The sequence below is a fragment of the Triplophysa dalaica genome, chromosome 5, assembly GCF_015846415.1.
Source record: "Triplophysa dalaica isolate WHDGS20190420 chromosome 5, ASM1584641v1, whole genome shotgun sequence".
NCBI classification, from domain to species: Eukaryota; Metazoa; Chordata; class Actinopteri; order Cypriniformes; family Nemacheilidae; genus Triplophysa; species Triplophysa dalaica.
The window spans coordinates 26,528,143-26,553,009 of NC_079546.1; the positions used below are offsets into that span (position 1 = coordinate 26,528,143).

Genomic DNA, 24,867 nt, shown 5'->3' on the forward strand with positions numbered 1-24,867 from the left:
ATAACACGTGTCAAATGCTTAAAATATAACACATATTTCATAGATGCTGCTCTTAGATACTGATTTATCTATTGGATTTAGGGATCCGGGATTACACATAAATAAGGATTTTTTTACACATTTAATTACACATAAATAAGGAAATATAAATACTCATTTATTTTTGCTTTTTACATTTATTTTTTTCAATATAAAAAAAATTGTCAATTCCATACACCATGAGATGTTTTATTTAACCTGACTAACCAGAGAACTGATCTTGTTACAAAGCATCAGAAATGTTGTTATGGTCATTCTTAAACGTCTGAGCAGTCCTCAAGTATTTCTGTAATTTTCTGCACTTCATTCATATGTGAAATTCTCTTCATTACAGATGTGAATTGACGTCATGAGAGGGGCTTCTGCCAGTTGCGAAACGGCTGACATGGATTTTGTTGAGAGGGTAACTGAGCTTTATGTCATATGGAAGGCATGAAAAACCATGTAGACTCATTCGGCACTGTGTCTGGGTCAATCGGGTCCTTTTGAGGTTCACCCATCTTGGTGAGTCCTCCATTGTTGTTTATACAATGTAATCACGTCACTACTAGAGCAAGCTTCTGATTGGTTAGAGCGGCGCGAATATTCGCCAAAGTTCAGATTTTTCAACTCACACGTCAAACGCCCGAAACACTTAATTCGCTCCGCCGGATGTCTATCGCGTCTTTGCATTGACTCAACATGTAAATCACTGGCACTTAACACTTCATTCGTGTCTGGTGTGAACGCACCTTTAGACGCAGCTCTGCTGGGCACACGCTCTTCTGAACTTGAGCGCGCAGGAGGAGAGCACTGTTACATTCCCACAACAGAGAGCTGCCTGCATGAAGCGTATTAAATATTTATTTGCTTATTTAATCAATAAATTTACAATGTCCTGACTGTAAACTTTTTAAACATGCATATTTAAATACTAAATGGCATGTTAATCATTCATGTTAATCAAAAATGTATTGGTAATAACATTATGTGCCACTTACGTTACCTGTAGGTCATATTATTATCAATATAGTAGGAATATAGTACGAATGTCCCATCCTTGGTTATCTTGTATCATCAGATGTTCGTGCAGGCGACATCATGAATTGGTCATTTAATGGTAATGAAATGATGTGCCTGGGACATGCCAGTCAGCTGGTAAGTCATGAAATTACCAAAAATGACCATCACAATAATATATGGTTTTGGTTTATTGATAAATCATCAAAAGTAATCATACAAACATAACAGCGATAAGTCTTCACCACAAGGTTCAGCCTCGTACAATATGTGAGTTCCTCTTTTATACCATCCCCGTCATACAAAGGGGTCGTGTGCCAGGATATACATCCCTTATATGGACACTACACACTTTGACACACATCTCTTACCTAAACATAAACAGATCTCATGAAGCAGCGACACCTTTTAACCACAATGGAGATAAGATCTCTGGTTTATCACAGTTGACATCTGTTTCCCCCATAAATGAACATATAAATGGCTTCACACACACTATGTTCCAAGTAATTCATCGCTGACCTTAACACCCTCATTCCTCTGAGCGGAGGTGTCAAGATAATAGTCTGCATCTATCTAAATGTTGCAGAAGCATAAGCAAAAATTCTTCAGGCGAAGCCAATGAATCAACCTCGGCTGTGGTCACTTCTAATCTAGAGCAAAGGTTATTATCTATTAATATTTCCCTTGTAAGCTTCAGTAAGTTTTTATTGATATGTTCTTGCTGACGAATCAACCTTATCATTTGTGTAACTTTGTAAATCATATCACTCATTGATTTCAGAAGGGTTGGTTCTACACTTGTTCTTCCTCTCCTCCTTTTTCTCCTGTTTTCTCTGGAGACCTTGAACAATCAAATCATGCGTGTCATACTTTATGGGTTCATGGTGAAAGGACATATACACATTCTTTCTCAGTCCTTTTTTAACATGTGCATCATATACAACTGTACACATAATGCTGGCCCCAGTTTGTAATGTTATTACTTTTCTCTTTAAGCGTAAACATTAGTTCACACATTAACTGCAGGAGCAGAAGCCGGGTGAGTACAAACTCTCTATATTTGAAAAATATATTTAGCTCTATCTTCTGACTTCACTTCACCACTGCCATTCGAGCTGAAATATCTCTTGCCAGCAGGTGTGCACTTTTCTCAGCATCTGTACTGTTTAGTGAGTGGCAGTCAGCCGACCGTAAGCTTACTGGAGAATAGTAAATATAAACAACACTTCCAATAGCGACTGCTGGTTAACTACAACATGTCTGTATCATGTATTCAGTGTGCATAAGTTCTCTTCATAGCGTGCCGTTCCCACTCACGTCTTTCTCAAAATTACTCACGCAGTCACTACATCCAAGTGAATGTAAACAGCAAAATATATCAGTAGCCTATATGTGACCAATGCGTTAAGCGCAAGATCTCAACTCAACTTTATTTATATAGCGCTTTTTACAATTTACATTGTTACAAAGCAGCTGTACATGAGACACATTGAATACAAGTATGAATTCTAATCTCCTTCGTCTCTTGTCTGCACAACCCCAACACAACTGCATCTCATATATGACCCCCTAAAAAAATTAGCCATCATGAAAAGGACTCTGGAGCAGACCCTTGGCAAGTCTGGACCACACCTCAGACTCCGCCGCTGATAGACCCCGACTGCTTTTACACCAACAGTCACAAGTCATTACAGTTCAAATGAATTCATTGAAACATTTTAGTTTCATTCAACAAAAGAAATATATTTTAAATATATATTCAAGATTTCGCATAACTGATGAAACATACATGATATAATCTGTGACAGAGTTAGTGTGTTTATTAATGTGTGTGTCTGCTGCATCATGGGTAATCTGCCGATCTGTGGTTTGTAAGAAGTGTGAAGATGACCTCACTCATGTTCTGCTTTTGTGTGTGTGTGGAGACAGAAGAAGAACGGAGGTGTGATCAGCTTTAATGAAGGCTGTGCGTCTGCTCTGCTCGGGCAGGAAAGTCTTGTGTTGAATGAATTTGTAGAAAACCTTCATCATGTTAGTCCTGTTAAAGTCTCTGACAACAAAAGTCATAACTGAGCACTGTGTCCAATTATTTTAAGACAACAGAAGTCATTTACAAATATCACCATTAAACTACAGAATGTGTTCTAGTCTATAATAGTGTCATGACTCAGTCGATGAGAAAAGAGGAAATGAGAAACACAGGAAGAGTTACAAATGTTCTCATGAAGAACTATAAGTAGATGATGAGAAGAGACTCAGTAAGAGAAACACAACATGACTGAGAAGAGTGATATATGTCTGCTGGGACTGATCCTTCTCTCTTCACTATTCACAGGTAAACTATACAACACATTTATTTCATCACATTTCATTTCATTACTCTCACTGACATTCTGACAAACATGTTCAGTTTCATCTCATGTCACATTTATTATAGAGTTCATGTGTCATGAACAGTGTTGTGTAAGAGATAAAAAAAACTATCTTAAGAAATAAACATGGTTACATTTATTGTATATAATGTGTACAAGTACGTCAATGTTTTAGTTGTTCTAGTCCGTGTATAGCGCTGCTCAAACGTGATATTTGGCAGCTGGAAGAAGGACTCCTTTGGTGTAAATCTGCATTTTCATTTGAGGGTCTGTTAAAACTGCTAAAAACAGAGAAATATGGAAAGGAATACAAACACAACAGTTTTACATTTCAGCTAAGAAATGGATGTATAGGAAAGATTGAATACATTTGAAATATTTTACATGATAAAATTCTTGTTATTCCAGGTTCAGCTTTTACAAACCTCTTGTTTTTGTATCTGAAAGATCTCCTTTAAAAATAAAAAAGAAGTGGTGCCTGTAACAGTCCTGATTGTGAAACCCGTGGTGGTTGTCTGAACGGTTGTGTATATGAGCTTTTAAAAAAACATTTTATATTGCATTACAACTAGTGCTGTCAACATGTTAACGCATGTGATACATTTTTTCAAAGTAACCCCTGAAAAATATTTAACTCAATTAACACAACATCTGTTTGTTTTGACATTCTTTGTCAAGTGTTACATTGTATTCACGCTTGTATTCATGTTCAGGCTTTTAAACCACGTAAGTGTGATTTGAAACAGTTGCTTTGACATGTTCAATGAAGATAGAGATCTTCTAAACTGTGAGACGCAGCAGAACGCAACGCGAGGTCCAGTCTGGTGTGAACAGTAACAGACTAAAGACTGCGTCTGTGAATCTCTGTCAGACAGCTCATCTGTGTTAACTTCTCTTTCGTGCTTTATTGAATAAAGCCACACAAGATTATGACAGAAAGCCGTTTTTTCTAGCATTTTCTTAAGCACAGACTTTAAAGTGTAAAATAAAATCTTAAATGAATGCAAAGAATTGTGATAATGAGAGTGTGGTGACGGTCAGATGTGCGTCCTGAGACAGCTCTTAAAGGGGCCGCGTTCTTAAACCTGCTGCTGTGACTCATGTCACTAATGATCATCAAAGAACAAAATAAAAGAAGATTTATCTTAAATTTTGTATTAAAAACTGTGAAGTGTTTGAGAACTTCCTCCACATTCAAAAGTCTGATGTCAAGAGTCGATGATAGAGGAACTAGATCACATTATCTTCTGTGAAATCTTCTGAATAATGTGATGTAAAAATAATACAAATATATCTGTCATTAAGAGATAAATATTAAACTGTTTGAATATATTGTGATGTATTAATATGAATGATGTCATCTGCTGTTTCAGGTGTGAGTGGAGCAAAACACACTCATGTGTTCATCAGTTCTGGTGAAAGTGTGTCTCTGTCCTGTAATGATGATCTTCATCAATGCTCCTCAACTACATGGATCTACAATAAATATACAACATCATCTACAGTAGAAGTGTTTACTGGAGGAATAAATAAGAATAACTCTGAGAGACTGAGTCTGACATCTGACTGCTCTCTCAACATCTATAACACAACACAACATGATGGTGGACTTTACACCTGCAGACAATATGTGAATGGACATCATCATGGACCTGATTCACATGTTTATCTACATGTTCTTCATGGTCAGTGTTTCTCTTCATTGATATGAACACATGTTTAACTTCAGATCACAGTTCTCTTTATCTCTTGTGTTTTCACTGAAACTCATGAGTACTGAGAGTGTGTTGTGTGATTTGTGTTTCAGTGTCTTCATCATCATCATCATCACAGACTGAGATAAGAGCAAACACATCTGTCACTCTCTCCTGTCAGCTGTTTTCATATGACTGTGAATATTTGTTCAGTTATGATGGATTTCAGCTGGTGTGGATGAATCAGACTGATGTTGATCTACAGACAGACTCCAGATATCAGATTAGATCAGATAAACTCTGTCTCATCTCTCTGACTACAACACTCGTGAATGAAGACGACAACACAGAGTTGAGATGTGTGCTCAAACACAAGAATGACATCAAGACCTCAGTCACATATACTGTCAGATTTACAGGTAAGACATCACTCTGACAGGAGTGTCCTGAACTCAAAGTGACTTCAGTCATTAAACTCTGTACTGATGATGAAGAAATGACATAAACATGAAATATGATTGTGATGTTCTACAGTATGATGTCTTCTTATAGAAACACATCACATGTATAGAAAGAGGAACTTTAACAGACACAATGAAAGTCAAGAGCCCAAATAAAGCAAACACTGATCATAGTCATGGCCGGACAATAGCACTGCCTTTTGTAAGGAATGATGTCGTTTGATTGGCTAAACTATCCGTCAGTCATGTTGGCATTTCCTGATTGGTTATTTGTGGATTCTATCCGTCATGTTCACCGCAGTGAATCCTGTCTCTGCATTAAGACGCTGTTATTATGGCTGACAAGCGTTATCGCAGTGCAGCGCTAAAAAGAAAACAAATCACTGAGAGACAAGAAAGCGAAAGAACAGAAACATTGATTATTTACCCATGACACCACACCATGATCTTTAGACAGAGAATCCAGATCATACCGGTCAACACTCCTGTTTTCACACACATCACCTCCACCCTCACGTTTAGTTAGTGGTGTTATAAAAGCATCATTATTACTGTTGTGCTGGAAATATTTTAACCTGCAGTTTTTGTCGTAGGCCCCTGAATGAGGCCTCAAATCGACGGGCCTATATTGGGAATGGTGTGCTATGACTTTTATAAGGGATCAGGCACAGGGGGTTTCGATAGAGGGGCAAAAAAACACACCGAAAATCCCATTGACTTAACATTGCGTGGAATTTTGAGGGGTCGTAGCTCCGAGCGAGAAATTTTTAGAAATATGCGAATTGCCACTTTTGAAGAAGCTATCAGCCTCTGTAGGAACATACATCACAATGGGGGGGTTAGTTGTACCCCTGGGGTTTAAGAGCCCCCAAAATATCCCGTTGACTTTACATAGGGAGGAAACATGCCCGTATAAGGAGTCATAACTGTCATAACTGTCCCGAGCTGAATACCTTCACAGTACAACCACTTAGAGACAAGGGGGTGGGCTCATTTGCCTCGGACAACCAATCACATGGTCATCATGACGCTATGATACCACGCCCCTAGCAACCATTTACAGCAACCTAGCAACCTTTCCCATAGACTCGCATTATAAAAGAACCAGGTGGATATCTCTTAAGCACAGTGTGGTAGAGACAAGGGGATTGCCTCAATTGACTTAGGCAACCAATCAGTGTCCCAGGAACTTCATTGCGTTATGAAGCCATGCCCATAGCAACCATTTAGCAATATCTATATCTTTCCATCAGAACATCGTAGAGACATGGGGGTTGTTTAGATTCATTTCTTTCTTTTAGTGTCATCACCCTAGAGCCCATTTCCGCGGTTTGCCACGAAGCACCACTCACATTTTCTTCAGAAAATGTACATTTCTAGTTATTATTCCCGTATTTCAGATTTTTCTCCTTTGAAACTCCCGGACCAACGGGAACCGGACTGCGTTCACGGAGTGGCACTGTGGCTTGAGCTAGTGCCCATCTGCCCACCAAATCTCTCCTCTTGTGTTTTTTTGTAAATTTTTTAAACTTGCACTTTCTTTAAACTTCTTTAAAACTATATAAAGGACAGTGGTGGAGAACACATTTTTAATAGACATTTACTAAAAATGTGTTGAACAATAATACAGTGGAAAACCCAGCTTGCACAAATAAGTTGAGGCAAGTGGAAGCAGAGATTTAATTACAGTGTCAGACAAATGCAGATATTCAGTCTTCACATTCATCCAAAACGAAGGCAGAGAGAAAGAGCTATAAAGATGTCTCAATCTGGTGTCGCTCTTTAACTCATCTAACTGCTCCTCCATGTCAATCGTTAGATCTTTTCTGGGAAACTGATGGGGTCTCTGGCCCAGACAAACTGAAATCCTCACTGAAATAACAGACGAATTGTTGTTTTAGTCCATTAATATGCTGAGCAACTACATCAATCAAAGTGGAAATATTTATACCGTCTCTTGCACCGTCTCTCTTCGAATTTGGGAAACATGTCAATACTTTTATTCATCAACCAATCAGACAAAAGATCAAATTTGCCAACGAAGGCACTAAATTTTTCTGAAAGAAGCTAAATGTTTTCATTTCTTCCTTGCATCGATCTGTTCGATGAATTCAATCTTTCGAAAACGTCTACCCGGTATTCCAACAACGCCAACCACAGAGAATCGTCCAAGTAAGGAAGTTTGTCTGATTCAGCCTGAGAGACATCCATGTGCTTACACAAGCTCACAGAGAGGGATGGAAACTCTGTTGTCATGGTGGATTAAGTTCCCAAAATGGCCCGATAAAAGCATAACAATAACACCACTTGATTAGATTCCCATTAGCATCATCATAACGGATGTTTTTAGAAGCATGCAGTCACGACACACACACACACAAGACTAAGTCAAGAGTCAAGGGCCCAACAAAAGATAACAATGATCCCCATAACGGGACTTTTTCACCAAATAAATATTCTGTTAATTAAAGTGAATTAACTAAATGTTGTTTACAGGTTTTGATTGAGCTGTTTTTGTCTGGGGATGATCACAAACATTGTTCACTTTTTAATGACTTTAATTTGTAATTTTATTATTTTTCTTCCTCAGTGACCAGCTCTCAAACAGTGACCATTGCTGTGATAGCTTCATTACTTCTTCTACTTACTGTTGCTGTTCTTTGTGTGATTTATATCAAAAGATCAGGTGAGTATGCTGATTTCAAGAGGCCATCGGAATACAGTTTCTAAGATTTTAATAATCTGATAAAAAGCTAATTCTTCTGCTCCTGCTTGTGACTGGTCTTCAGTCTCTCTCCTTAAAGGTAAAGTTCACCCAAAAATGAAAAATTCTGTCATGAATTACTCACTCTCTAGTGGTTACAAATTTGTTTAAATGTCTTTGTTTGGTTGAACACAGAGAAAGATATTTGACAGAACGCTTGTAATCAATCAGTTCTTGAACCCCATTGACTACCATAGTAGGAAAAATGACAATGGAAGTCAAAAGTGTCTCAGAACTGTTTGCTGTCCAACATTTTCAAAATATCTTTTCTTTTGTTTTAACGGAACAAAACAACATTTTTTCTTACTATGGTAGTCAATAGGGTCCAAGAACTGTTTTGTTATAATCATTCTTTCCGTTCTTCATCAAAACAAAGAAATGTATTCAGATTAAGAACAAGTTGAATGTGAGTAAATGATGACAGAATTTTCATTTTGGGGTGAAATATCCCTTTAAATCAGATGCTGTTTATCTCTAATATCAGCAGTTTATACAGCTGTGAATGACCAAAGTCCATTTATGAAGTTATGATGCTTTGTGATAAAAATGATAACCAGACTAAATTTACACATGAGATCAGTGGATCTTCATCATTAGTTACTCAGTATGTTCAGAGTGAGTACACAACAGTTGTTTTCTTTGCTATAACAATTGTGTTTCATAAATCAACAATAACAGAAAGTAAAGTAAAGTATAATCACAGTATAAGAATGGTGTTACATCACGTGTTGACAGTGTTGACTGACTGGCCATGTGTACTATATATGCCTTAAAAACATTCTGTCTCCTGCTGACCTATTTAATGATTAAAATGCAATGAGACATGTTTATGTTTCAGATCAAAGATTGTCTGGAGACCCTGTGGTGAGTATAGTAACGGCTTGATCTGTGAGATATCATCATAAGTCATGTTGGATAAAAATAATCTGTTACATTGTGTTGCTGTACATTTCCTTTCCTTTAGATCACATCTAAGAATGACAATATGGAACATATGACACAATCAACATTGTTCCTTCTACTCCTATCACACATGTTAGTAAACAGTTTCCTTCATCTGCAATAAACCAAAGATTCATGAGATTTGTGAATATTTACAGTCACTGTGTTAATTGTTCTTTGGTTTATATCGGCATTATTTTAATTTGTTTATACTATCTTAACAGTCCTCTAAACATGACTTTAAAATCAATCTTTGAAGACTTTGTTCTTTGGAGTAATAAAACACAGTGATTTCAAACTTCACAACTACATCTGTTAACTCTCACTATAGTCTGTCTACAAACAGCGAGTGGAGAGTTTTTCAGTCCTTTATATCTGTGTTGATGTTTAGGAGCAGAAAGATGATGTGGTTTATTCTGAGGTAACCGTTGTCAGTAAAAAACAACTGAAGAAACAACATTGTGAGTAGAAACTACAAACATTTACATCCGCCCTCCATTCTAAACTCTCAAACTACATACATGATTTAATGCGCTGCAATATCTTCATGATATACAGTCTCATAAATATGTATTTGTATAATCTTGCTTTAATAAATCTATGTATTTAAACATGGTGTGATGGGTTTCTGTAATGTTCATTCAGGTTCAGTCTGCTGGTGATGTGACTTATGCCGTCATCAGAGGAGGAAAAACTGAACCTGAAGACGCTTGAAGAGATGTTTAATCCTCCCTGAACAAAACCACTCGCAAATAAAACACAAACACACATAATTATACAAAACTTAAATTTCCTTTGACAAACAAACTCAAGTGCAGATTTGATTTATTTGATGTATTTTTGGTTGGCTTTGGAATGTTTGTTTGTTGTCTGTTTGTTTATTATTTGATGTTATTGTCCACATGTTATTGAATCCTAACATGTCTGATGAATTTTCATAGGTCTTATTAATACTGTACGTGATCAAATTGGTGTAGTGTCATGGAAACAGATTTCTTAGTTTGACTTTTTATCTTAAATGAAGAACCCCATAAGAAATGTTAAGACATTATAATGTATTTAATGTATGGGCCTAACATTTTAGACCTCTGTCCCCAGCAGAACTTCATCTCTGCTGCAAATGAATTATCATACATTGTGTAGTGTACTGTAAAGCATAACACAATTACTTTCCAAAGTATGACCAATGTAGTAGTTTCCATTAATATGACTACACCAGCAACTGTTGCTAATAAAGCTGATACAAGCAAAGTCAGTTTAAAAAATAAAAAGTATATTATTTAAGGAACATACAGAGAAGGAACAAAATAAAGGTTTAATACTGCCTTCAAAATGACCAATGTTGATCAAATACAAACAGACACATTAAAATAACAGCACAAACATCTCAACACATCTACCAGTTAATGTAACAAAGATAGACATAATGAGTATATATTTGAAAATATTATAGTATAAAAATTGTCCATATATTTAAAATATTTATATATTTAATTAAATAATTAATTTAAAGACTTTATAGTAAACAAATAACCTAAATAATTTAACTATATGATTAAAAAGTTTAATTTAAAGTCACAATTATAGTGAGCAATGTTTCCTTTAGTTGAGTATTGCCAATGTCATTAATTCAATAAATGTTTTCGGCCAATATTAACATTGAGAGGAAAACATTTTAACCACTAATGGCGACAGCAGCTTATTTTAACACCTCAATAAAACGATTGTTCATTAACAACAAATGATCAGAGAAAGAATACAAATGATTTCAAAAGCTTTAGTTCACAGGTCTATGAAAATTGACTCAACAGAATGAAATCATGTCACTAAAATAAAAAAAATCAAGCAGAATAAATGAAACTATAATACACACCTCAGTAAATGTTCATTATAAGATTTCTAAAAGAAAGTCAAAGTTTTAATTAATTATTAAACCAGTTTATGATTCATTCATGTAGCAGTAGATGCTGAATTCACACTTCACACTTCACAACCCCACAACAGCACATAATCACAACATCATCATTTAACTGTTATATAACTGTTATTTTTCCAGATTTCAGAATAAAAGTTTAAAGTATCAGTGAAATTTACAGTATGAATTATAAGTCATGATTTCTCGCAGATCACAGATGTGCTACGTGAAGTTAAATATTCAAAATGAAACATCAAGTTTTGGTGTGAAAACATTTTCATCAGGCTGCAGTTTCCATGTCACTGTTGTGATCTTCTCTATCCCATGATCCTTCAGTTTCAGCTTTATCTGAACAACACAAACCTGTATTACTGAATACTGATGATGTTGAGTTATTATATGAACATGAGTCAGAACCAGAGGATGAATTCACTATTAAAATGTATTTACTGTCCTCCAGACAGTGGCGTAGACAGGGGGAGGGGCCATGGGGGCACTGGCCCCTCCTGAAAACTGATTGGCCCCCCAGTGTGCCCCCACCCTTCTACTTGTCTGTCACTCAAAAATTCAAATCAAATCTTTCAGCTTGTAGTAGAATAATTTATGATTCCGCGTCGCGATGCTTCTCAACGAGGACCAAGAATAGCAACTGTTTTCCAACGGAAAAAAAAACACACGGTAAGTTGATCTATTTTATACAGCTTATTTTCTTTCGATTAGCGAGTTGTTGCAGTGCTAGAGTTTGGTAACGTTACCGTCTTTCAGTGTTAGGACAGACCAGGCTCGATGTATTCTCTGAGAGTATTGTGTATAATTCTGATCATATTCTGTGTACTATGGGGCTTTTTATTTACCCCGATTATAAAGAAGTATTCATAGGAATGTTTGTAACAAAGACGTGTTAGTAGATCAGAAATCACATTAACTTAGAGATGAGTATTGGAACGATAAGATTGTTTTGAATGATATAATCAATACATTTATGCATGATTCTTGATTTTATGAACTATTTTAATCATTTTCAGTAATACAAAATCCAGGGATGGTGTGAAGGCCAGACCCAAATAAATTATAGCACAGCTCATTTTTGAAAAGCCAGATGGCACAACTATTTTTAAAAATTAAGTCAAGGTTGAGATTCCACTATTAGACATGAAACCTTGTTGCCTAAAGATAATGGTGGCAGACAGGACAGTTAGGATGATAAAAAATAAGAGATAACGGGTAATTACCTGATTGGTTCACCTTTGAAAAGTTTCACTATAAGTAGAGGCTGGAAAACACCAAGTTTTGAGATGTTTTGGGGACTCTCACTTTGTTTGACTTGTACAAATAAAGTTGAAAACTTTGACACCTGGACCTTCCTTGTCTGAGCAATTTTTTGAGCTTGAAGATCAACATTTTCCACAACAAGAGCAGACCAACATAATGCTAATAATTACATCTAACGTTACTATGCTCCTGAGGCTGAATGTAACAGGGTTTTCCTGCGTTATGATTTTTTTCCCAGCCGATAAGCAAGTGATATTGCAAGCGAGGTGCCGAAACAAATCGTATGATGTTTATCTAACGCTCAACACTTTAAAAGCTAACGTTACGTTAACTTTCAGAGGTGGAGGTCTTGAGTTACGTTACTACACTCTAAATAAAGAAAATTAAGTTACATGACATTGACTTCGAGTCTTGAGAACGAATATTCTAAAGTCTCGAACCGCATGCCTTGATAATGACTTGTTTTTTGGGGGTTTAAACATTTTACCTGTTTTTAGTTTATAATTTTCCAGCTGGGCTGGTTGTGATAAAAGGTAAAGTTTTTGTCATCCGCCAATAAAACCATAGCATTTAAACAAATAGTAATTTCCTCCTTTTTACCTCTGTTATCTCAGGCAGTGTAACAGGACGTAAAGGCAGGGAGATATTCAGTATTTTTCTGCAAAGAAAGTGCCAGCCAGTGCCAGCCAGTGAGGGAGAGTCCGCGTGATGGTTTAACGTTACACACAGTGAGTTCAGAGCCTGCCTGCTCAACAGGAGACCTCTTGGTTCAGGAAGATTTGAGCATAAATCAGAACAGCCCTGTACACCCAGGTTAGTAGACAAGCTAGAAAGTGGACAGTGACTAGTGACGGGTCGTTCGTGAACGATTCGAACGAATCTTAAATGTGACTCGGGAAGAACGGGTCGTCTTGGAAAGTGATTCGTTCAGTCGCGCATGCGCATTGCGCAACACGCTCCGACGTTTAACAAATGCAATCAGAGCCGGAAAGAGAATTGATTTGTTCACCTCCCGAGTCTTCGGGTTCGAGTCGTTCGGTCTTTTGTAATGTTGACGTGACAGCTTTGGACAGAGAAATTAGCTAATTACAACCTTCCTAACAAACGGGTGAATAGCCTAGTCCTAGTGTTTGTCTATTGATAGAAAGGACAGTGAAATGACAAATTAATCAAGATAAGAGGTGAGGTGAGCTACTCATAGACTAAATACCCATGTATACAAGTAATTCATCTTTTCTGTTTATTGTAGCATTATAGTTTTGTATTTGTAGTTATGTGATATTAATAACGTTTGAATAAGTAGTAGATTTGTTAAGAAAAGTGACATGTAACATTTTAATTATACTTTGCTTAAATGAACGAAAGGAACGATATGACTCGAAAAAAGATTCGTTCCTCTTGATGAACGAGACTCAAAGGTCCGAGTCAATAAAATGATCCGAACTTCCCATCACTAACAGTGACATGACTTTGGTAGGCTGTATTCAGGGCTACGCATTTATTTATATAACAGAAGTCCCTATATTGATATATTGGTACTTTAGTATATTGGTAATTTCAGTATCATACAGAAAAAAATGCACTCCTGATTGTTATTGTATGAATGCATACAGTTATGTAGTTAAAATCCTTGTATTTTACTAATATGCCTTTGTGTATAGCTGTCTCTAGGGATGAAACAGATGAGAGTGAAAGTGATGTGAAAGAGATGGATACTTGTCACCCACCTTCAGAAGTGTAATCTGAGCTTCCACTTACTTCTGATACTGCTCTTACTGGACCTGATGGTATGTCTTTTTTATTTTACATGTAAAATAGCCAATACATAATTGCATTAAGGAACTGTTGCTAACTGTGTGTCTCATGTGCCTTTGAAACAGAAAGTTTGGGGGTAGGAATTGTTGCATATTACCAAATAAATAGATTAAGATTCAAAAACAAATGTAAAGAGATTCACAAAAGTATATCAAATTCACAAATAAATAGATTAAGATCCACAAATAAATGTAAAGAGTTTCCAAAAAAATATAAACTCACAAATAAATAAAATGAGATTTGCAAATAACATTTTTTTTTACAAATGTTTTATTATTTTACAAACACAACTCTGCCTGGCATTTATTTGTGAATTGCTTTCTGTGCATTTGTAAATCGCTTAATCTATTTATTTGTGAATTTGATATACTTTTGTGAATCTCTTTACATTTGTTTGTGAATCTTAATTTATTTATTTGGTAATATGCAACAATTTTACCCCCATAGAAAGTGCCTCTGATAATTGATTCCCATTTCCTAATGCTTCTTCCCAGACATTGGATTATTTTATTTATTACAGTTTTTCTTTCACTTTTGTAAAGTGATAAGTTAATATAAATTGTATTTTATTGTTTTGATTTAGAGCAGTGAATAACTGCTATCAAAAGATAATAGGGTATCACTGTTTATTGCTGATTTTAAAGCTTACTGAACTTGAAATGATTTGGATATCTACAGTTCTACATAAATACACAACATAAGAATGGCCCCTCTATATTAATTGTGGCCCCTCATGTGCCCCCCAGTTGAAAAAATCCTAGAATCGCCCCTGGCTCAAGAATGACCCATGTCACAGGGTTTCATAATTATGTTTCCCCATGTGGTCTGTGATTAAGTGTAAACCGTTCTTCATTCATTCAACATCCAAGGATTTTTTCTGATGATATTATCAGTGGACATATTGATATAATCTGTGACAGAGTTAGTGTGTTCATTAATGTCTGTGTCTGCTGCATCATGGGTAATCTGTGGATCTGTGGTTTTGAAGAAGTGTGGAGATGACCTCACTCATGTTCTGCATTTGTTTGCATGCAGACAGAAGAAGAATGGAGAAGTGATCATCTCTGCTTGGTTGAATGAAGTTGGAGAAAACCTTTTTCAAGTTAACCCTGTTAAAGTCTCTGACAACAAAAGTCATAACTGATCCCTGTGTCCAATTATTTTAAGACAACAGAAGTATTTTACAAATATTACTAAAGTACAGAATTGTAGGCCGTTATTGTGTCATGACTCAGTCGATGAGAAAAGAGGAAATGAGAAACACAGGAAGAGTTACAAATGTTCTCATGAAGAACTATAAGTAGATGATGAGAAGAGACTCAGTAAGAGAAACACAACATGACTGAGAAGAGTGATATATGTCTGCTGGGACTGATCCTTCTCTCTTCACTATTCACAGGTAAACTATACAACACATTTATTTCATCAGATTTCATTTCATTACTCTCACTGACATTCTGACAAACATGTTCAGTTTCATCTCATGTCACATATATCATAGAGTTCATGTGTCTTATTCTCACATTCAAAAGTCTGATGTCAAGAGCGATGATAGAGGAACTAGATCACATGATTTACTGTCAAATCTTCTGATTTATATGATGTAAAAATAATCAAAATCTATCTGTCATTAAAGCAATAAGCCACAAGAAGCAGTGGGTTACAGTGTATTTTATAACAGCTAAGGGCGTTGTGGCACGACACAAAGTTGAGTAAAATACACTGTAAGCCACTGCTTCACGGGGTTCTTCCATATGCTTAGCAAGGATTCATAAAATAAAGTAAATAAAATGATATAAAGGTTATGTTGTGCAGTCAGCTGTTATAAATTGAGGTATTTTATAACGGCTTAGATCTCCGCTCAGCCAATCAGAATCAAGGACCAGAACTGACTGTTTTATAATAAGAGATAAATATTAAACTGTTTGAATATATTGTGATGTATTAATATGAATGATGTCATCTGCTGTTTCAGGTGTGAGTGAAGCAGAAGTGACTCATGTGTTCATCAGTTCTGGTGAAAGTGTGTCTCTGTCCTGTAATGATGCTCTTCATCAATGCTCCTCAACTACATGGATCTACAGTAATTATACAAGATCATCTGAAGTAGAAGTGTTTACTGGAGGAATAAATAAGAATAACACAGAGAGATCTGAGAGACTGAGTCTGACATCTGACTGCTCTCTCAACATCTATAAAACAACACAACATGATGGTGGAGTTTACACATGCAGACAATATGTGAATGGACATCATCATGAACCTGATTCACGTGTTAATCTACATGTTCTTCATGGTCAGTGTTTCTCTTCATTTATATGAACACATGTTTAACTTCAGATCACAGTTCTCTTTATCTCTTGTGTTTTCACTGAAACTCATGAGTACTGAGAGTGTGTTGTGTGATTTGTGTTTCAGTGTCTTCATCATCATCATCACAGACTGAGATAAGAGCAAACACATCTCTCACTTTCTCCTGTCAGCTGTTTACATATGACTGTGATTATGAGTTCAGTTATTATGGATACCAGCTGTTGTGGATGAATCAGACTGATGTTGATCTACAGACAGACTCCAGATATCAGATTAGATCAGATAAACTCTGTCTCATCTCTCTGACTACAACACTCGTGAATGAAGACGACAACACAGAGTTGAGATGTGTGCTCAAACACAAGAATGACATCAAGACCTCAGTCACATATACTGTCAGATTTACAGGTAAGACATCACTCTGACAGGAGTGTCCTGAACTCAAAGTGACTTCAGTCATTAAACTCTGTACTGATGATGAAGAAATGACATAAACATGAAATATGATTGTGATGTTCTACAGTATGATGTCTCTGAACATTCATCATCTTCTACAGATTCAAACAAGATTCTAGTGACCACCACAAACCCTGAGAGATTCTCAACTCTTAACACACCAGAAACTACACAACAACAAGGTACATTATCGGCGTTTGTGTGTGTGTGTGTGTGTGTGTTTTGTGTGTGTGTGTGCACATTATGACTCATCTAAACTAAACTATGTTTTTTACAGCATCAACTACAACATCAATAATAATAAGAGGTATGAAGTGTTGATTGTGATCCATGTGTCCTGTTACATAAGTACATGAGTGAAACTCTCACTGAACTCATCTTGTGTTTGTTTCTCATGTGTTTGAGAGTTTGATGGATTTAATGGTGTTCTTGTGTCTTCTAGTGATTCTAGTGATTGTTGAGGTGTCAGTGTTTGCTGCTCCTACTGTCATTCTTCTTCAGATCATCTGTGCAGGAAGAGCGCGTGAGTTTTCATCATCATCATCATTCACAGTCACCTGAAACAATCCAGAAAACAAACAGCAGAACTTCATCACTTTTATTGACTTTTATCTTCTCAGAAAACAGAAGAAGGACTCAGAACACTCATCCAGAAGACACAGTGATGTCAGCAGTTTTGGAATAAAATCTCAAGGGCACCTCAGTCGTAAGCCACCGGCCCTAAGAATTGAACCTGCAACCTTCTGGTCAGAAGTTCGACTCTCTAACCATTAAACCACGACTGTCTGTAATATCTTCTTTTCTCTATTAATGTGATAGTTCATCCACAGATGAAACATCTTTCATCATTTACTCACCTTCAGTAACCTGTATTTTTTCCTTTGTACACAAAAGAAGATATTTTGAAGAATGTGGGGAAGTAAACAGTTCTGGGTCACCATTGACTATAGTAATCTTTTGTTTGGTTACACACATTCTTCAAATTCTGTCTTTGTGTTCAGCAGAACAAAGTATTTTACACAGATTTGAAACATCTTGAGGGCGAGTAAATGATGACAGAATGTTCATTTTTTTCGTGAACTATTACTTTAAATATGTCAACAGAGTCTGACGGTTTGTGTAACTGCATGTGTGTTATTGCATTTGTGTAGCGTAGTTAAATTGTGTGTTGATTTATATCTGTTAATTCTGCTTAAACATGTTTTGATTTTGCATAATAGCTGAATAAAATGTCTGATAATGATCTCTGTCACAGACTCAGATGCTCTGTTAGCCACGCCCCCAGCACCAGACCTCACCGCACACTTCAACATACTATTATGACACACAAACTGTTCCTCATTCACTCATTGTCAGGACTCAATAGCTGTGTCCCAATTCATAGTAAACAGTGCACAGTAAACACGGCTCTGTAAACTCTTTTGGGGGATTTATTAACTTTGTGGGGACTTCCAGAAAGCCTAAAAACTTATATTAAAGACAAATAATGTGGAAAGAATATTTAACACAGAAGATAAATAAATACACAAATACTTTAAGAGAACAGATGTATATAAACAACAGAATTACACTTTACTGCAGCGGCTTTTGTCAATGTTGTGTTTCCAAAGTACATCTCAACGCACGCTTCATTGATTTAACCTGGAGTAGATGCAGACACATGTTGAATGAGCACCTTACAGCAATAACAACAGCTTTAAACAACGCTTCAAGTGCAGAAATACATAAGAAACTTCATTTACACGCAGCTCATCGGAAGAGAAAAAGTCAGAGACTCAGAAGTGTCTGTCTGCTCCCGCTCAGTGTTTGAACTGCCCATCAGATCCACCAATGATAAATAAACAACAATAATACATACAACTATTTATAATTGCACATAGGATGAGATGTATACAATATTTATAAATCATGGAGGCATATTAAACATCTGAAATTGTATTGTAGTTTTGCATTTTCTGTTGTTTCACATCACGTATCACTAGTTGTATGAGAACCACAGTTTGAGGAGACGTGTGAAACCTTGAAGCAAATAAAACTGTAATCTACAGTGATCAGACACACACAGACATCAAGAATATGTGTCTGAATCTCAACAGTGGTGAAAATCAACAGACTAATTCAGATTAACAGATCAACTACAACACAGGCTGGTATTCATGGATGAGTTTTCTACCATGATGTTACCCAGCATGCATTGCATTATGAAGTTTTCTTTTGTTGATTGTCACCATTGTTGAGATTCATACACTGATTCTACATGTCTGTGTGATTATAAACAGTGGTTTGAGATGCTGTACAAATAAAGTAAATGCAGGACCAGAATTGCTGATATTGATATCAATACTTTTAGAAGAATTCACTTGAATTTACATTTACTTTACTTTCCATTTACTTTCCGTAGATGTTAAAACACGGGACATAATTTAAACCAAATAAATATATTTATTTATTCATTTATTCTTGTAATAGAATTTGCAATCATGAACTTTGCACCAAATTATTACTGGAAAATAGTAACAATAACAGATTAACAGAACAGAAAACCGACATTTCATAATGGGCAATCGTTGGTCTGATGAATGTTTGGAGACTTATCATTTTGACTGAGGTCAGTCAGAGTTTCATAACTATACACAGTCTGGCTGTATGTGTTTATTAGTCTTTGAGCACTGACTGTGTACTTCTGACTGTGTACATCAGGGGTCTTCAACTTCTTTTCTTTGAGGACCAGATTCCAAAAGAATAAATAGGATGCGGGCCAGTTCCCATATCATAATTTCTTTTATTTTGTATTTCTGTTATTTATTGCATTTGTTCCTTTTATACTGTTTTTGTTGCTTTTACTTACAGATCATATATTAAAGTATGCACACAAATATTGCATCCAGTATATAACTATTCATGATATTTAATCAAAGAGATAGTGTCTTTATAATTGTATTTTATATTGACTAATACACTGAATGAAATTGCTGTTTATTTACTCACCCCAGTCCCCCGATACTTCCAAGATATGTGTGGTATTGTTTTTCTCTAGAAGATATTTATGAAGATATTGAATTAATGAAAGTTAATGAAAGTAAAAAATGCTCATAAATTCAGCAGAAAAGTTATCTCCGCCCCTTGATGTTAAACTGGCGTCTAATAAAACGAATCAATCGATCTGTGCAAGAAACTTTAACACTATTATCAAATCCTCAGGTGAATGACAATCACATTCATGTGCCCCACACATTTATAAGTGCAGATCTTTTGAAGTGTAAGTTCTGGAGGAAGATGAACATCTGTTTTCATTAACAAAGCTTTTTAAATCATACATAATGAATGCAGTAATAACAACAACATTGTTTTTTCCTTATCTGAGACAACAGTTCATGTGGTGTAGTTCTCTTCCTGCAGTTAATTTTCAAAGTTTCTTCGATCAAATCGCTTTATAAGATGGAAATCGAGCCACCGAAATTACTTTCGTATTGATTATAGCAGTGTTTTGGATTTAAAGTCGTGGCGTCTCAGGACGTGCATTTCTGAAAGCACAACATTCTTAAAGTCTATGCAGTTATTAGAAATGTTAAGGTGGGTTTGGTAAAGATGATTGGCGGGCCTGTTGACCAGCCCTGGTGTACGGTACGAGAAGGAAGCATCTTTTCCTTGATCAGTTATTCTTTTATTAACTTCACTCAATAGAGAAACTCTTTAACAAAATAAAGGAACAAAATAAAGGTTTAATACTGCCTTCAAAATGACCAATGTGATCAAATACAGACAGACAGGTTAAAATAACAGATAAACATCTCAACAAATCTACAGTTTATGTAACAAATATAGCCATAATGAATTTATGCTATAAATATTATAGTATAAAAATAGTGCATATATTTATAATATTTATGTATTTAATTAAATAATTAATTCATAGCGTTTATAGTTTTATAAACATATAACCTATAAATAATTTAATTTGATGATTTTTATCCCACACTTTATACATTGAAGCAGATTTAAGTCTTCTGTGAAGAAAACTCAGATTTATAAAGTTCTTTTACAGTCAAAAACTTTAAGCTTGTCGGCCGTTTCCATGGTGACTGGTGAGATCTGTGATCCATTGACAGTGTCTTCATGTTGTTTCTGTGAGCGTGTTAACTCTGAGTATCTTTAGGGAGATTAAACAAACTCTTCTCAGGTGTTTTTAACAGACAGACCCCGAGTAAACAAGTTTGGGTTTATCAACCAAGAGTTCAGAGTTTAGCTGACGGTAAGTTAACCTGCTTTCTGGAATACACACCAGCACTGGGAATCATAGATCCACAAATTATTCAACAAAATCACATTTTCTTGTTTAAAAGTGTGAAAAACAATTCAATTGATTTTTTCTCATGTTTCATGTCATTCTACATATGTAAACCGGAGCAGACAGTTTGTGTCTATTACTGATGTTTGGATGTCTTGTCTTGATGCTCAGAGTCACTGCAGACAAGTTTGTGTCTATTACTGATGTTTGGATGTCTTGTCTTGATGCTCAGAGTCACTGCAGACACTACACAGATCTGACCACCGTTCACACTCAAGCTGAGAATGACCTGCTGCTGACCATGATGTGAGGATTTTCAAGAGCATGGATTGGTCTTTTCAGAGACTGATGGAAGTGTTCAGATGGAACAAACGTCTGCATGTCCTCCATTAACTGTCTGTCTAGTATACGTGACATAACTGGTCAGAAGCGAGCGTGTGGTGCTGTAGGTCCTGATGCTCTGATAGATGATCAACATGCTCAACAGCCCTTCATTCATCTGCAAACAGAGTGAGTGAAATCTATAAATCTCAAATGATCGTGATATTGCGCACAGCTGAACAGTTTCAGATCTCCTCCTTTCAATAATGTGTAATTTATGTTATTGATATATGAGATAGCACCTGTCAACTTCCAAATCCTTTACGAGTGGCAAGAATGACGTATACTTCCAAAAACCAGCAGCACTTTGACAAGCAAAAGTGTGTTCGTCTGCTCAGACCCTGACGTGACGCCTGTAGCACTTTTACACATCAGAGACCGTTATTATAAATATAAATGTTGACGTGTATTTTTGCGTACACACATTTTATAAATAAGGCCACTGGTGATATAAATCTGACACCATAAGTGAGCACCTTGAAGTTAAAAAGTCTTCAAATTGATGTTGAACAAAACTTATTTACAAATAGTTTTACTTTTTCATTTTAAGATTTTTTGGCAATCCATGAGCCTCAATGTATATTTGATAAAATCACTTTGAAATTACATCATTCATTTTGAGTGTGTTGTGTTAATAATGTGAAAATACTGTGTGATACTAGAGCGTGAGTTTAATGTTGATGTCCAAAAGTGTTCTTATCCCAAATACTATTGCAAGTATTGAAAGAGAAATGACTTGATCACAGAAAAAGACTCAAGATCCCAACTCAAGCAAACACTGATCACAATTATTTTATTAAATATCAAAAATGTCATTAACATTGACAGAACAACTTTTAACATTAATTCAATGTTTTTTTCTGCTCTCTGGGTAACCTTTAATTTTTAGATCTAGCTTTATACACCGTATTGTCTTCAGCGGATACATTCTGTGTTACTGTTTTAATAGTCAAAAGGACATCAGTGTGTTGAGGTCAAGTAGACGTCAAATGTTTGACATCAGTCTGATATACAGTCAAGGTGCCGCTGGGAAGCATTAACTGTATAAAATCCAACATAGTAATCATTTATTTATTTATTTACTATTAAAGAGTAAATATGCCTCATATGCCTCAAATATGCCCCACAGGCTTGTGTTGTTCAGATAAAGCTGAAACTGAAGGATCATGGGATAGAGAAGATCACAACAGTGACATGGAAACTGCAGCCTGATGAAAATGTTTTCACACCAAAACTTGATTGTGAAGAAAAGAACTGAAGTTTCATTTTGAATATTTAACTTCACGTAGCACATCGGTGATCTGGGATAAATCGTGACTTATAATTCATACTGTAAATTTCACTGATACTTTAAACTTTTATTCTAAAATCTGGGAAATTAACAGTTATATAACAGTTAAATGATGATGTTGTGATTATGTGCTGTTGTGGGTTGTGAAGTGTGAATTCAGCATCTACTGCTACATGAATGAATCATAAACTGTGTTAATAATTAATTAAAACTTTAACTTTCTTTTAGAAATCTTATAATGAACATTTACTGATGTGTGTATTATAGTTTTATTTATTCTGCTTGATTTTTATTTTATTTTAGTGACATGATTTCATTCTGTTGAGTCAATTTTCATAGACCTGTGAACTAAAGCTTTTGAAATCATTTGTATTCTTTCTCTGATCATTTGTTGTTAATGAACAATCGTTTTATTGATGTGTAAAATAAGATGCTGTCGCCATCTAGTGATTAAAATGTTTTCCTCTCAATGTTAATATTGGCGTAAACATTTATTGAATTAATGACATTGGCAATACTCAACTAAAGGAAACATTGCTCACTATAATTGTGACTTTAAATTAAACTTTTTAATCATATAGTTAAATTATTTAGGTTATTTGTTTACTATAAAGCCTTTAAATTAATTATTTAATTAAATATATAAATATTTTAAATATATGGACAATTTTTATACTTTAATATTTCAAATATACACTTATTATGTCTATCTTTGTTACATTAACTGTAGATGTGTTGAGATGTTTGTCTGTTATTTTAACGTGTCTGTCTGTATTTGATCACATTGGTCATTTTTAAGGCAGTATTAAACCTCTTTTTTGTTCCTTCTCTGTATGTTCCTTAAATAATATACTTTTTATTTTTTAAACTGATTTTGCCTTGTATCAGCTTTATTAGCAACAGTTGCTGGTGTAGTCATATTAATGGAAACTACTACATTGGTCATACTTTGGAAAGAAATTGTGTTATGCTTACAGTACACTACACAATGTATGATAATTCATTTGCAGCAGAGGATGAAGTTCTGCTGGGACAGAGGTCTAAAATGTTAGGCCCATACATAAATACATTATAATGTCTTAACATTTCTTATGGGGTTCTTCATTTAAGATAAAAAGTCAAACTAAGAAATCTGTTTCCATGACACTACACCAATTTGATCACGTACACTGTTAACAATACATATGAAAATTCATCAGGCGTGTTAGGATTCATTAACATGTGGACAATGACATCAAATAATAAACAAACAGACAACAAACAAACATTCCAAAGCCAACCAAAAATACATCAAATAAATCAAATCTGCACTTGAGTTTGTTTGTCAAAGGAAATTTAAGTTTTGTTTAATTATGTGTGTTTGTGTTTTATTTGCGAGTGGTTTTGTTCAGGCAGGATTAAAGCTCTCTGCAGGCGTCTTCAGGTTCAGTTTTTCCTCCTTTGATGACGGCATAAGTCACATCACCAGCAGACTGAACCTGAATGAACATTACAGAAACCATCACACATGTTTAAACACACAGTTATTATAGCAAGATTATACAAATACATATTTATGAGACTGTATATCATGAAGATATTACAGCGCATTAAATCATGTATGTAGTTTGAGAGTTTAGAATGGAGGGCGGATGTGAATGTTTGTAGTTTCTACTCACAATGTTGTTCTTCAGTTGTTTTTTTACTGACAACGGTCACCTCAGAATAAACCACATCATCTTTCTGCTCCTAAACATCAACACAGATATAAAGGTCTGAAAAACTCTCCACTCACTGTTTGTTAGACAGACTATAGTGAGATTTAACAGATATAGTTGTGACTTTTGAAATCACTGTGTTTTATTACTCCTGAGAACAAAGTC

At 35.5% G+C, this 24,867-nt stretch overlaps 2 protein-coding genes across 2 annotated transcripts; both read left to right on the forward strand.

Moving 5' to 3' along the window:
• Positions 1–3,315: 3,315 nt before the first annotated feature.
• Positions 3,316–9,988, forward strand: LOC130420466 (uncharacterized). The gene is made up of 5 exons (XM_056747751.1): positions 3,316–3,376; positions 4,787–5,098; positions 5,221–5,519; positions 9,666–9,695; positions 9,920–9,988. The coding sequence occupies exons 1-5, from the start codon at positions 3,316–3,318 to the stop codon at positions 9,986–9,988; spliced, it is 771 nt and encodes a 256-aa protein (XP_056603729.1).
• Positions 9,989–12,788: 2,800 nt separating this feature from the next.
• LOC130420699 (uncharacterized) lies at positions 12,789–17,999 on the forward strand. Its single transcript, XM_056748189.1, has 10 exons — positions 12,789–12,994; positions 13,076–13,274; positions 14,123–14,248; positions 15,312–15,675; positions 16,252–16,572; positions 16,695–16,997; positions 17,147–17,227; positions 17,323–17,352; positions 17,488–17,568; positions 17,666–17,999. The coding sequence occupies exons 4-10, from the start codon at positions 15,615–15,617 to the stop codon at positions 17,728–17,730; spliced, it is 942 nt and encodes a 313-aa protein (XP_056604167.1). The 5' UTR covers positions 12,789–12,994; positions 13,076–13,274; positions 14,123–14,248; positions 15,312–15,614; the 3' UTR covers positions 17,731–17,999.
• The last annotated feature ends 6,868 nt before the right edge of the window (positions 18,000–24,867 follow it).